We start from the raw sequence: 15,443 nt of genomic DNA on the forward strand, positions 1-15,443 counted from the left end.
ATGCCCCCCACTGGGGATCCAGCCTGCAACCTGGACATATGCCCTTGACCGGAATCGAACCCGGGACCCTTCAGTCCGCAGGCCGATGCTCTATCCACTGAACCAAACCAGCTCGGGCTGCTCACCACTTTATTTATTTTTATTGTATTTATTTTTAAAATATTTTTATTTCTTTCAGAGAGGAAGGGAGAGTGAGAGAGAGATAGAAACAACAATGATGAGAGAGAATCATTGATTGGCTGCCTCCACTGGGGATGGAGCCCGCAACCAAGGCATGTACTCTTGACCAGAATTGAACCCAAGATCCCTCAGACCGCAGGCCGATGCTCTATCCAGTGAGTCAAACCAGCTAAAGCTGCTCACCACTTTAAATAATGAATCTTACAGGTTGGTATAATAGCTTGATTTTAGAAGTATATCTTCAAAAAACATTTAATAATAAATGTGCCCAATATAATTAATGTTTCCAGTAATTAAAATGTGTTTGTTCTACAGAACCAAACAGAAAATTACAAGAAAACATTAAAAAAAATTTTTTTCAGGCTAAAGAAATCATCTAATCCATTTTAAAGAAATTTAATGTGTTCTCTTTTTGTGAAGATTTTAAAAAATTATATAAGGAAACTAGCACAGAGCCAGGTGTGTAGCTACACAACACATTAGATCAGCGGTTCTCAACCTGTGGGTCGCAACCCTGTTGGGGGTCGAACGACCCTTTCACAGGGGTCGCCTAAGACCATCGGAAAATACATATATAATTACATATTGTTTTTGTGTTAATCACTCTGCTTTCATTATGTTCAATTTGTAACAATGAAATTGGGGGTCACCACAACATGAGGAACTGTATTAAAGGGTCGCGACATTAGGAAGGTTGAGAACCACTGCATTAGATCCCTCTGTTTTCTCTGGCTACTCAAAATTTTAAAGCAAGGAATGTGGGGGTGTTAATTAAATCTTTTGGTTTAAGGAACAAAATTTATTTTGCCAATAAGTTTTCATAAAATCCACATGCTTATTAAAATTCCTTCTATCCATCCCCAACCAAGGGTAATGTCCCATATAGCTGCCCCAGACTGACAATAAAAGGATTTATACCTAAAACATAAAAACATATCAGAGCTTTCAAAGGTTAAAAATACACAAATCTTCACCACCCAGCTTCCTCGCCTATACAGGGAACAATCAAGTTGTGAGAGCATTAATTATGAATGGACACATCAAACTTCGCAGGTGATAGACAGGAATCATAAATGCTTGTTCCACGTGATATCTTCTATTAACGTTTAATTCGTTTAGCAAACCATTCATCACTTTTATCTGCTGCCATTGCCTATAGAAACAGAATTAGAATATATTTTCTAAGTCCATAAAACAAAACATATAGTTCACTTTGTACCTCATTGCATTGTCCATAATCAAGAAATTAACAATTGAAAAGTGTTATGTTTAATTTGACAGAGGATGCTGATGAATACCGAGCAATTGCTTGTGGATTTTCACTTTGTAAAGGTCCTGCAGCCAGGAAGTATGGCTCATTGACTAGACAGCAAGGGTCCAGCACACCAGGCCGTACCAAAGGGTCATGTACCAATATTACACTCTTTGTGACTTATTAGCTAATTAGAGGCCCAGTGCACAAATACGTGCATGGATGGCGTCCCTTGGCCTGGTTGGCGATTAAGGCCTATGGAAGGGAGGGCGGGGGAAGAGGAGCCAGCCAGCAGGGGTAGGGGCCCTGGGAGGTTGGCCATGGGAGCACACTGACCACCTGGGGGAAGCTCCTGCATTGAGCGTCTGCCCCCTGGTGGTCAGTGGGTGTCAAAGCGACTGGTCACTTAGGGAGCAGAGTAGAAATAGAGGAGGAAAAAGAACTGGTTGTAAAGCCTTAAAGATCTCTGTTCAAGCCCTTGCCCTGACACTGAATGTATAATATTGGGTGACAGTATTTTTGGACCTCAGTTTCTTCATCTGAAAGAGAACTATCAACCTTTCAGATTGTGGTAAGAATAGAGAGTATTTATAAAGCACTTAAGAATATGTCATGTGTCAAGAACATGTGAGATACTTAATAAATTGTAACTTTTATTTTTACATTATTAAAATAAGAATAGATTTGAAGTAAGATAAATTAAGTTATAGATATAAATATCCATGGTGAAGAGGTTTCGATGGCTATAAATTTAGTCTGGACAAAAAAAAGAACTAAAAATAAAAAAAAGGTTAACAAACTAGGCTTCCAACAAATCAACAAGAAAAAGATAAAACATTTCTTAAATGGATTTTATTGGGTCTTAAAAAATAAGCAAATAGCCCTGACCAAACGGCTCAGTGGATAGAGCGTTGGCCTGCAGACTGAAAGGTCCCAGGTTCGATTCCGGTCAAGGGCATGTACCTTGGTTGTGGGCACATCCCCAGTTGGGGGTGTGCAGGAGGCAGCTGATCAATGTTTCTCTCTCATCGATGTTTCTAGCTCTCTATCCCTCTCCCTTCCTCTCTGTAAAATAATCAATAAAATATATATATTTTTTAAAAAAAGCAAATATTCAAATAGAGAAGGGACATTCTAGGAAAATAAAATAGTGTGAACAAAAACATATTTAGAGATTAGAGAATAGACTAAAATGGCTAAAATGAAATGGATCAGAGGTGTGTCTTTCAAGTAGTTTGTCATGAAATTCAATGGATTATATTAATTGTTTTGTATTTATACAATCCGATTACACTAAAGCTAAATTTAAAAATTCATAGGACAAACCAACTGTATAAAACTATTTTTAGAGGATCAGGGAAATTTTAATAAGAACTGGGTTTTAGGTGGCATAAAGGATACATTGTTGATTTTTTAAATGTGATGATGTCAATATAGTATATAAGAAAATTCCTGAATGTTTACTTCTTTTATATTGTCTTAAAAATGTGTAAAATACTGTGCTTGCTTCAGCAGCATATGTACCAAAATTGGACCGATACAGAGAAGATTAGCATGGTCCCTGTGCAAGAATGCCATGCAAATTCGTGAAGGATTTCATTTTTTTTTAATGTGTAAAATACTTAAGTATTCAGGCATGAAATGTCATGGTGTTTGTTGTACTCTCGTGTATATTTGGAATTTTTAAAAAAAATATATTTTATTGATTTTTTACAGAGAGGAAGGGAGAGGGATAGAGAGTTAGAAACATCGATCAGCTGCCTCCTGCACATCTCCCACTGGGGATGTGCCCGCAACCAAGGTACATGCCCTTGACCGGAATTGAACCTGGGACCCTTCAGTCCGCAGGCCGACGCTCTATCCACTGAGCCAAACCGGTTAGGGCTATTTGGAATTTTTAATCATGAAGTATTAAAAATAAATCTACTATGGAGAGAAATGGACAAAAGAACATAAAACTCACAAAAGAATACAAGCAAATGGCCAATAAGCATATGACAAGCTGCTCAACATCATTAGTCATCAGGGGCATGTAAATTAAAATTACAATGATAAACCATTTTACATGTACTAGTATAGCTACCACAAAACACAAAAAAATACTAATGCTGGTGAGGATGTATAGCGGCTGGAACTCTGCGGTATATGACATGGTTAAAAGAGTATAAAGAGGTTCAATCACTCTGGATGACCGTTTGGCAGTTTCTTATAAAGTAAAAGCAATTCCATTCCTAGGTAATTATCCAAGGGAAATGAAGCATATGTCTACAAGAAGATTTACATGAGAATGTTCATAGCAGCCTTCCTCATAAAAGATGAAAATCTGAAACAGCTCAAATATTTGTCATTTGAAGAATGGATAAACAAATTGTTATATTCATAAAACTGAATACCACTCAGCAATTTAAAAAAAGAATTAAACTCCATGCAATTACATGGGAGGAATCTCAAAAATGTTGTGTGGAAAAAGCACAGAAGAATACTTTTACTGAATTACTCCATTTATATGAAGTCCAAGGACACACAAAACCTCTGGGAGGTGAGGGTGGGAACTAACTGGAACTGGGCATAAAAGAACTTCCTGCAGCGATGAACGTACTCTATACTTTAGTAGTGGTTGCAAGAGTATATATAACTGTCAAAACTCATTAAATTGAACAGTAAATTTCTGTACATTTAAATTCTATGTATATTTTACCTCAGTAACAACAACAAGAAATAGTTGTTTGGAGCTCAGAGGAGTAGGAACTAGAAATTAGGAAGTCAGAGAAATGATGATGGCAGAAGCTCAGAGCAGAAGTAGTAGTAGGTAGTGTCTACTCAGAGAAGAGAGAGAAAGTAGAATGAGAATAAAGATAGCAAAGTGGGATCATGGGTAAAATCATTTTAGGATGAGATAGAGAGAGAGGTGCCTGTGCCTGAGGAGAAGCTGTCAGAGAGATGCGAAGATGGCAGGATCTCTAACACCAAAGGAGAAGAGAGCTCAAAAGAGGAGGAAGCTGGCCAGTGATATGAAAGAGCAAGGAGAGAGTCTAAAATTTGCCAACAGACAGGTTGCCTGAGAATCCATTTTCCTTTACAGTAAAATTTATAAGTGGTACATTTTCTACTTTAATTAACATTAATTGAGTGTCTATTATTACGTCAGTAATTTAGCAGGCTCTATAAACCACAAAACAATTCTATGAGGTGGATAATCTTATTTTCTCAAATTTTTAGATAAGAAAACTTAAGTTTAGAGACTTTAAGTAAATTGCTTGAGGTCAGCCATCTTCATTTCTCTGACTTCCTAATTTCTAGTTGCTTGAGGTCAGCCATATTGTTATTAAGTGACAGAACCAGGAAAGATTGATTCATTCCTTTAATCATGAATAGGGTATTCACTGAGTGCATACTACATACCAAGGATGTTAGATGCTGGGGTACAACAATGAACAATTGCTTGGATGCTGCTAAAGAACTGTTTGAAGAGGATAGAAAAGGAGCTGAATTAGGCAGGATGGAAGTCACTGATGAGATCAAAATGCACATTTCACTGAGTGACAGGAGTCAGTGTAGTACAGACTGAAGTGTGAATGGGAGGTGAGAAGTAGAAGTAGCATATAGGCAGATTAAAAGAAAACCAGGAGAAGTTATATAGGGTGAATAAAATATTTTCCAGAGATGGAAGGTACTGGAGCTTGAGAACAATTCACTAAAAAGGAAGAGACTGAATCTATAGAAGGAGAAGAGATGACCAAAAGAGCTAAGAAGGTGAGAGGGGATGGTGACCAGGCATTTCCATTCACTGAGCAGGATAATCCTGAATACAGCAGAAGTGGTTCCCGAAGGCAGCCTGAGAAGGCACAAAAGCTGCACCCAGATAAGAGTCACATGGTGGCAATGAAGACAGTTCCTGGTTCAAAAGTCATCCCAAAGCAAAAGAATATGGTTCTGATAGTAAGAATGGTCCCTGTGGCTTTGGCCTTTCCCCACACACTTAATGCCACCTCCCTTGGGCTATTATCCTATAAATTAGAAATGACACTCACGTCTTCCAACAATTGGTTTCCTGTTGGATCCATCTTAGAAAGTTTTCGAAATGCTTCATCCCCCACAAAGCAAATTTCATGTCCATCCTATACCAAAAAAGAAAAAAGAATTCTGGCAAACAGACACCTCGGAAGAAAGCCTTGGTGCAGCCCGTCCCCTTCCTGAGTAATACTTACCGGGTCGGCCAGAATGACCACTTGCACTGTTGCTTTCCCGGGGGTATCCAGACTCACCAGGGGAGTCAGAATCTTCTGCTTCTCCCTTTTCATCAAGTCTTCTAAGTCAGGCAGCTTGAGGAAAACACAAAGAAAAAGTGAGCTAGGGATACCCCACCACTGTTAGGCCATGGTCCTTGTTGACCCTAGAGCAGTGGTTCTCAACCTTCCTAATGCCGCGACCCTTTAATATAGTTCCTCATGTTGTGGTGATCCCCAACCATAAAATTATTTTTGTTGCGACTTCATAACTAATTTTGCTACTGTTATGAATCGTAATGTAAATATCTGATATGCAGGATGTATTTTCATTGTTACAAATTGAACATAATTAAAGCATAGTGATTAATCACAAAAACAATAATTATATATGTGTTTTCCAATGGTCTTAGGCGACCCCTGTGAAAGGGTTGTTCGACCCCCAACGGGGTCGCGACCCACAGGTTGAGAACCACTACCCTAGAGGAATATCAAATCAACCAGAAAAAACCCAGGAGTCACTCGTCTGATTTTTGTTATCTCAGCTGCTTGAGGCAACTGTTGAAGCCACGATCAGAATGAACCTAAAGAATGGGAGGCCCAAGGTTCTCAGCAGTTGAACTAATTATCACAGAACTTAAATAAAAGATCTGGTACCAAACATTACCTCTTTTTGGGGACAAGAAAAGGCAATTCTTCCAAAAGCTGCTGCATGATCAACTGCACCCTTGATGCCCTGTAGCTCCAGCTTACACTGAAAAGAAGAAAGTAGGTTTGGTTTATTTTTCAGAACAGGTTGTGTGGCAAAAAAAAAAAAAAAAAATTCACAGTACTTAAGGAATAAAGTAAAAATGAAGTCTCCCTCCTACTCTCACTCCAGAGGCAACCAGTCAGCAGTTTCCTGTGTATATTTCTAGACGCACAGCATCTTTTCTTTTTACACAAATGGTAGCATAATTTACACATTAATTCTGTTCCTTGTTTTTCTCCCATTAATGTTAACATATCAGCACATAAGGAATCACTTCAGTCTTTTTCGATAGCTGCACAGTAATCCAGCCTATGAATGAACCATAAATTATTGAACTATTCTAATCCATAGGACAATTATATTATTTCTTATATTTTGCTATTATAAACAATGCTGCAACAGATAACCTTGTACACAGTTCTTTGTGAACATGTCTGATGAGTATGTAAAATAAATTCCCAGTAATATGAAAGAGCAAGGAGAAAATCTAGCAAATTTTCAACTGAGAGGTTGCCTGAGAGTCTATTTTCTTTTATTGTAAATAAAGGAATAGACCTACTGGGTCAAAGTGCAAGGACTAAATCATGCTCAAATGCTGGGTTATTTTTTAAAAGAAAAAGATAAAAATACCTATCATTACAGCATTAAATCTTGTCTATATCTCTTCTGATTCAGCAATTCCACTTCGAAAAAATATATCCCCAAATATCTAGGTGGTGATGTTATCAGCAATTTTTTTCTTTTCTTTTTCTGTTTCTATATAAATATTAAATCACTATGAAGAAATTAAGGGAATAACCTTCATGTTAACCTCATTTATAAGCCAAACTCAAAGTAACAGATTATTTCTCTCCAAGATCACTCACCTGGTTATCAGCATAGCCAAGCAAAGCCCTTTGCTTCTCTTCATTTTTTTCATAAATTTTCATTCCCAGTAGATTAGACCAGTAGTTCAAGGACTTCTGAAGATCAGACACTGCTAGAGTTACTTTTAATACAGGATCTGTACGGTAATAAAACAGCAGGAATGGATAGGTCAGTGTAATGGAGTAGAACAGAAAGACCAAAGAGGGCTCAAGTATATATAAGAATTTAGTTTATTATAAAAAAGGGATTTTAAGTCAGCATGAAAGGCACATTATTCAAAGACTGGCTTCTCATTTAGTGGGAAAAAGTTACACCTTTAAACTAAATGGCAGAATGCATTCCTTATGGGTTAAAGGATTAAGTTTAACGAATGAAACCATAAAAATACTATAATAAATAATATCAGGTGATTATTTATACAATTTTGGAAGAAAGACTTTTCTTTAAAACCTGACACAAGATACAAAAACCATGAAGGAAAAATTGCTAAGTTAATTACATGAAATAGAAAATTCCTAGACAACAAAAGCAAAAAAAAAAAAAAAAAAAAAAAAAATTATTATAATCAAAATGAAAGAGTAAACAAGTAGGAAACATTTTTTTTCTAAAATATAAGACAAAAAGTCCTTATTAGTTAAGTAATCTTTAAACATTAATAGGAAAAAGATGAATATCCTAGAAAAATAGGAATAAGGCACAGAACTAGCATGGTCAATGAACATATGAAAAAATATACAACCTCACAAATAATCAAAGAAATGAGAATCCAAATAAAACAGTTATCTAATTGGCAAGTATTTTTAAAAGTTCGCAGCACAGACTGTGATAGTGCAGGAGGGAAATCACAATCATATAATACTGGGAGAGTGTAAACTAGTTCATTTCTGGGGAACAATTTGACACAATATATCCAAAGCCTAAAAAATATACAGGGCTTTTAAAAGAACAACCCCATTTCAGCAATTAAAGAAGTAATTGTGGCCCAGCTAGTGTGGTTCAGACATTGAGTGTTGACCTATGACCCAGGTCATGGTTTGATTCCCGGTCAGGGCACATGCCTGGGTTTCGGGCTCGTTCCCCAGTGGGGGGGCATTCAGGAGGCAGCTGATCAATGATTCTCTTTCATAATTGAGGTTTCTGTCTCTCTCCCTGTCCCTTCTTCTCTGAAATCAATAAAAATTAAAAACATAAAGAACTGTGTATGTATGAAGGGCTTTCATCACAAAGGCATCCATCATAGTGTTCCTCATAACAAGGAAACACTAGGGAAAACATAAATATCCAACAATAGAGAACTGTTTATCTTCCTATGATGCAATACAATGGAATGTTTACAATGAAATATGAATAAAGATAGACATATTTAATTATATATTTTTTAACTTTTTGTTGTTGTTGACACTAGGACAGATGTCTCCATTCCCCACCTCCATGCAGCCCCCACACCCCTTTCCCTCTAGCCATCACCACACTGTTGTCCAGGTCTATGGGTTATGCATATATTTATTTATTTTTAGTTTTTTTTTAACATTTATTTATTTTTAAATAAAAGACTGGCAAGCTATACTCTAAAATGTTAAAATCTATTTTGTTTTGCAAAAAGAGCAAAAGTTATATTAAAACACCATATTGGAAACTTTTATATTATAAAGTGACTTTCTCCAGAGCTGTTCCAAGTCTACATCTGCCTATGATAAATTCAATACATTGTCCTTCCGTTTCACTGCCTTGCTCTGGTTTGCTAGAATTACAATGCCATGACCCAAGGCAAGGTGTTTCTCACAGGTCTCTCTGCCTGGCAGACTGTTTTAGTTTTCCCATTCATTGAGAAATCAACAGATTCCAGCTGACTCCGAAGGGAAGCAGGGGCAGGAATGGTAAATTAGTGGGTGAAACTACAGATAAGTAAGTGATTCAAAGGAAGGGTGGACACAGCTAGACTGATACATTTACTATTTTACCAATCAGAAATTAATGCCCTGAAGGCTCTATCATTCTCAAGGACAAACACATCTTAGGATTGTAGGCTTGCCATTATCTTATATATTGAAACATCAAGATTAGGAGGGAAATGTACAGAGAAATAAGTGACAGAAGTTGAGTTTTAAAGTTAGTATGTAAAGCAACAATCACCTATCAACAAAAATCATCATAGAAATCCCTTAAGTCACTAGTGAAGTACAGAAATACCATCTCAGTACGTCCCACCTCCCACAACGGAACACGTCACTTTCTTCTGCTGAGCTCCAGATGAAAAGCAAGTAGCATTCAACACAACAATCAGACTCAGTGTGAGGAGGTTCTGGGACTTGAGGGAGACCACTGGAGGAAAGAGAAATGTCCCCCATCTCAGGTCCACTTAGGGCATGTATTCACTGAGTGAAATGACAGGCAGAATTGCCCTTGCTACTCACCAGTATTTTTTTCTTTTGGCAGAGCAGGTGGCAGACTTTGTAGGAATGAAATACACACATGAGGATGATGTCTGGGTCATAAATGAATAAATGAAGCACTTCATGCAGTTTCTTTCCTGCTGCTCCCTGTGGCGGTCAGTGTGGGGGTGGCTCCTCACTTCCATTCCTCCCTCACTCACTGAGTACCTGCACTATAGTTAGCAAAACTGACCTTAGCTGGAGAATATGACTAACTGGTCTAAGGATAATCCTGTTTCTCCTACCAGTGATTGGTTCACAAGTGGGCATGTGAATAAAATCTGATAAGGAAGCCCAGCCAGAGTGGCTAAGTGGTTGGGTCGACCTATGAACCAGGAGATCATGGTTTGATTCCTGGTCATGCCCAGGTTTTGGGCTCAATCCCCGGTGTGGGGCGTGCAGGAGATAGCCGATCAATGATTCTCCCAGGTTTCGGGCTCAATCCCCGGTGTGGGGTATGCAGGAGATAGCCGATCAATGATTCTCTCTCATCACTGATGTTTCTATCTCTCTCCCTCTCTCCCTTCCTCTCTGAAATCAATAAAAATATTTTTTAAAAAATCTGACAAGGAAGTTTGCTGAAAGATTCTAGAAAAGTTTGGTCTGCTCTTAAAAGAGAGCAGCAGCGGTCTCTCCCTCTCCTACCAGGAGAGAACGTAGGAGCCTGTAGCTGTAACTGCTACTGGCAGCCACCCTACCACAAGGAGGGGAACTGGCTCTGGGGCCAAGAGAATGGAGAGAGAGAAAATTTGGGTTCTCATTGCCTTTTTTTTTTTTTATTGATTTATTTTTTACAGAGAGGAAGGGAGAGGGATAGAGAGTTAGAAACATCGATGAGAGAGAAACACCGATCAGCTGCCTCCTGCACAATCCTTACTGGGGATGTGCCCGCAACCAAGGTATATGCCCCTGACCAGAATCGAACCTGGGACCCTTCAGTCCGCAGGCTGACTCTCTACCCACTGAGCCAAACCGGTTAGGGCTCATTACCATTTCTGAGCGGCTGAATCAATGAATGCTGAAATCTTCCCTACCTATAGAATGCTGGCTTTGTGAGCTAAAATAAATTTCTTATTGTTAAAGCTAGTTTGAATTGGGTTTTGTTTTTTGCAGCTGAAAGTATCTTAAATAGCTACATTACCAGTAGAACCAGTCCCGATCCCCTATAAAGATCTCATGTAAGAATATAACTTTTCAGAGAACAAATAACAACACTGGCTTGAGAAAGACATGTCATGTTAATATAGAAAGACTTCACAGGAGAAAGAAATCCAGGTCCCTCCTCCTTCCATCAAAGATGCCTTTAGACAGAGGCCTTTATAAATTACCTGACTGAGGTGGACTTTGATTCTGCAGATAGAACTTATATCCTCCTGGGGCCTCAGTTTCAAAAACACCATCTGCAATTTCAGTGAGTGGCCACTTCAGCTTCCTGGCATTGCTCACAGCCTGGCTAGAAGCGACTGTGATACCCTAGGACAAACAACAATATCATACAAGTGTCGAATCACAAGAGACCTTTTATAATGAGACAAAACCCATCACCTTCTTATTGTGGATAAAAAAGAGGGTATGTACAAGTCCAGTGACTGAAAGTAACCTCACAGGGCGATCTGATCATAAATTTCTAACTGGGCAAGTCATGGTGGGTAGTCACACCCCAGGCCTACATCATTTTTAAAAATATGTATTTTTATTAATTTCAGAGAGGAAGGAAGAGGGAGAGAGAGATAGAAACATCAATGATGAAAGAGAATCATTGATTGGCCGCCTCCTGCACACCCCACACTGGGGATGGAGCCAACAACCAGGGCATATGCCCTGACTAGGAATTGACCATGATCGCCTGGTTCATAGGTGGACACTCAACCACGGAGCCACACCGGCCGGGCCAGCTTACTTCTTCAGCCTCAACTCTACCCACTCCCTTCTTCACGCACTAAGCTGCAGTCAGACTGTGCTACTCATAGTTCTGAGTGACACCGTCTCTCTCCTCTCTGGGTGAGCACATGCTGAGGACACTCATCTCACCCTCCCATCCCAACTCCACTCACCTGGCTCAGAGGTCACCTCTGCAAAGCTTTTCCTAAACTCTCACTCTCCAGGAATAGGCTGGGAATTACTCCTATGTGTTCCCACATCCCCCAGTTCATATCCCAATTTAGCACTTATCACACTGTATTCTTGTCTCTTTACTTGTTTCCCCCACCAGGCAGGAAGCTCCTTGGGCCAGGGACTATGCTTTACCCTCTATTGCATCCTTAGGACCTAACAAGGTATAAGGCACAATAAATATCTGTTAATGAATAAGTTAGAGAGACATGAAGAGTGAAAAATAGAAAAACAAATGTATTAATATGTTGAATCTGAACAGTCCTTTTATTTATAAAACACTTTCATAGACATTTTATTTTCATAAAAACTTCCTTCTAGATAGCATTGTTATTTTAATGAGTTAACAGCATTAATGAGATCAAATGACCAAAATAACATCTAGCATGAGGTTGATTTGCTCAGTAGATTCTGAATGAAAATTAGTTACTCCTATCTTGCTATGTTTTGGTCCCAGTGGCATTCTATTTAGCACATAGTAACTGCTCAATAAATGGTGGATACTATTACTATAATAAGTGCATAATAACTTGAATTCCTGAATGAATGAATGTATTCTCTTTATCCTCAAAACCTTTTCAGATTTTTCCCTGACTGGGATTGGCTGTAATAGCCCAGACCAGTATTAATAGTCCACTACAGAGAAAATATTTCTCTGAATGGTGATCAGGACCTGACCAGACCAATGACTCTGGCCCTTTACCTCTTGAGGTTCACTCATTCCTCTAGAGGTGTTTTTTCTCCTTCAAAGCTGTCTCTAAGTCTTGAGTTTGATTCCAAACTGCAGGGAGAACACATTTCATCCTGAAGCCAGGGTTATCCAAGTGGTTTTGTTTTAAATAGAAATCATAAAACTAATCACTAAACTACACCCACAGGCCATTAATTCATCAGTTATCATAACCTAAGCTGCATAAGTGATCTCAACCACTGGCATTGCTCAATGGTTAGAGCGTCAGCCTGCACACCAAAGGGTCTTGGGTTTGATTCCGTCAAGAGCATGTACCTGGGTTGTGGGTTCGCTCCCTACCCTGGGTCAGTGCATGCAGGAGGCAACCAATGGATGTATTTCTCTCCTATTAATGTTTCTCTCTCTGCGTCCCTCCCTCCCTCCCTTTCACTCTCTCTGAAAAAGCAATGGAAAAAAATATTCTCAGCTGAAACCGGTTTGGCTCAGTGGATAGAGCGTCGGCCTGCGGACTGAAAGGTCCCAGGTTCGATTCCGGTCAAGGGCATGTACCTGGGTTGCGGGCACATCCCCAGGGGGAGATGTGCAGGAGGCAGCTGATCGATGTTTCTCTTTCATCGATGTTTCTAACTCTCTATCTCTCTCCCTTCCTCTCTGTAAAAAATCAATAAAATATATTTAAAAAAAAAATATTCTCAGGTGAGGATTAACAACAAAAAAGGTATAGCCAAAAGTCTAGAACAAAATGATATTTACCTTAAAGTCATTGCCAAGCTTGTAGTTTTTGATGCCATAATTGTAAGTCAGTTCTGCAACAAAATGATCATCCTCAGGTCCAAATCCCACCATTGTTTTACTCCATTTCCCATCATAAGGCCTAGAAAAATAGAAGCAAATGAACCCAGTGACCTTAGACAAAATCTGTCTCAGGCCTCCCTCAAAGAACTATTGGGACAGAGGGTGGGCACGTCCCTTCAGGTCCTCTAAGTACCCATGAGGATGAGATGACCTCATCTGGTGCTAAGAGCAACTGAGAACAGTGCTCATGGGCCCCATCACCAAAGGCTCTGAAGACCATCCGTTTAGCACTTACTTGAGGAAGAGATTCATTTACCTTCTCCTTAAAGGAGGGGACAGAATCTTATAAAGGCTGACCTTAATTTATTTTTTTAGATTTCCTTCAATAAGCCACCAAAACTTGGAATTTTCACTTGCCCTGGCTACTAAGCTTACGAGATACTTGATAAGACATTATTTCACCCACAGCACATAAATATTTATTTGTGTTCTTGAAGTTACCCAATTTACTGCCTCCTTAATTTTCTCCTCTGCCTTATACTCACTTTGAGAAACTGCTTTTTGTTCTCCAGGGGTATTCAGAGCCTAGAGGAAATTTTAAGAAAAAAGGTGTCATACCCATTACAGGTAGCTTTGCAGCCTTCTTCAAATTCCTCATGCCGCAGAACCTGGTAAGGGAATTAGAACAAACTGTCAAGTTTTACTAGTACTACATACAGCACATTAAGCACAAAACTAAAATAATCAAAACACAGACATTTTCATTTGTAAGCTTTACTTGTAAAACAATCAGAAGATGATAAGCTTTATATCTTTCTCAGGCTAGAAGTAGTAGAGGTGAGGAAGAACCAGAGCCAGGTAACCAAGCAAAGCTGTGAAATCTATTTAGACTGGGAAGCAGTGCTATATAGCTGTGTGTTTTTTAAGTGGCCTTCGGCATTAGAAAAGTCTGGTTTGGAATTCTGACTATCACTTAGCAGTTGTGTAACCGTAAGACTGTTGCTTCAGATTGGGGTCTTCAAATATTTTGTGAAAGTGGGTAATTTATTAAAGCACAGAACCTAGTACACAGTAGGTGTTAGTGTCTATTTTCCTTTTTGATTCTCACTGCTATTGCTCCAGTTCAAGTTCCCATCACGTCACTTACAGACAACTTATTGATCTCCTTCTTTAATACCACTGTGGACCAAAAACAAAAGGGGGAGGTGGGTGGGGACACTATAATAAATCTGACAAATCCAGTCAAGGTGATCTGATCACAACTTTCTACCTGGGCAGGCTATGGTGGGTAGTCCTGTCCCAGGCACATAACATCTTTAGTAAAATGTTTTATCTTTGCCTTAAGCAAGCCCTGTCCATTTTTCTGTGCATCTAGGTTAACACACTTTTGAAATGCCTCTTTATTCTTTCATACCCTTCAGAAACATGACCACCCTGGAGAGCACATGCCTTGTTCGACATGCTTGCACCTTGCTTTCTCCCATCTTCAATTAATTCCAAATGTATAAGAGAAACTGCAAAACTGTCACTCTCTGCCCTAACCTGTTTGGCTCAGTGGATAGAGCGTTGGCCTGCAGACTCAAGGGTCTCAGGTTCGATTCCGGTCAAGGGCATGTACCTTGGTTGTGGGCACATCCCCAGTAGGGGGTGTGCAGGAGGCAGCTGATCAATGTTTCTCTCTCATTGATGTTTCTAACTATCCCTCTCCCTTCCTCTCTGTAAAAAATCAATAAAATATATTTTTTAAAAAAACTGTCGCTCTCTGGAGCATTTGAGATCCTCCTTCCCAGCACTGTGTCAGTTTGGCTCAAATAAACTCTTTTTTTAAAAAATGTTTTTATTGATTTCAAAGAGAGGAAGAGAGAGGGAGAGAAAATAATTCTGAGAAACTAATTGACAGACTGCCTCCTGCACACCCCACCATTGGGGACCGAACCTGTAACCTGGCATGTGCCCTGACCAGGAAACTTCTGGTGATCTCCTGGCTTATAGGTTGACAACCACTGAGCCATACTGGCTGGGCTCAAATAAACTTTTTTTTTAAATAAATCTTTATTGTTCAATTACAGTTGTTCCTTTTTTCCCCCCATAGCTTCCCTTCACCCAGTTCCCACCTCCCCCCATGCCCTTACCCCCC

The 15,443-nt window shown here is 39.2% G+C and overlaps 1 protein-coding gene across 1 annotated transcript in view; it reads right to left on the minus strand.

Moving 5' to 3' along the window:
* Nucleotides 1-958: 958 nt before the first annotated feature.
* Nucleotides 959-15,443, minus strand: part of GLOD4 (glyoxalase domain containing 4) — an 18,813-nt gene continuing 4,328 nt past the window's right edge. The window contains exons 2-9 of the mRNA XM_005858332.1: nucleotides 13,925-13,974; nucleotides 13,265-13,385; nucleotides 11,037-11,181; nucleotides 7,276-7,412; nucleotides 6,326-6,412; nucleotides 5,641-5,754; nucleotides 5,464-5,550; nucleotides 959-1,333 (exon numbers count right to left, since the gene is read on the minus strand). Coding sequence (XP_005858394.1) covers nucleotides 1,280-1,333; nucleotides 5,464-5,550; nucleotides 5,641-5,754; nucleotides 6,326-6,412; nucleotides 7,276-7,412; nucleotides 11,037-11,181; nucleotides 13,265-13,385; nucleotides 13,925-13,974 — 795 coding nt within the window. The 3' untranslated portion in view covers nucleotides 959-1,279. The remainder of the gene's footprint in view (nucleotides 1,334-5,463; nucleotides 5,551-5,640; nucleotides 5,755-6,325; nucleotides 6,413-7,275; nucleotides 7,413-11,036; nucleotides 11,182-13,264; nucleotides 13,386-13,924; nucleotides 13,975-15,443) is intronic.

Source organism: Myotis brandtii, unplaced genomic scaffold (assembly GCF_000412655.1).
Source record: "Myotis brandtii unplaced genomic scaffold, ASM41265v1 scaffold1167, whole genome shotgun sequence".
NCBI lineage: Eukaryota > Metazoa > Chordata > Mammalia > Chiroptera > Vespertilionidae > Myotis > Myotis brandtii.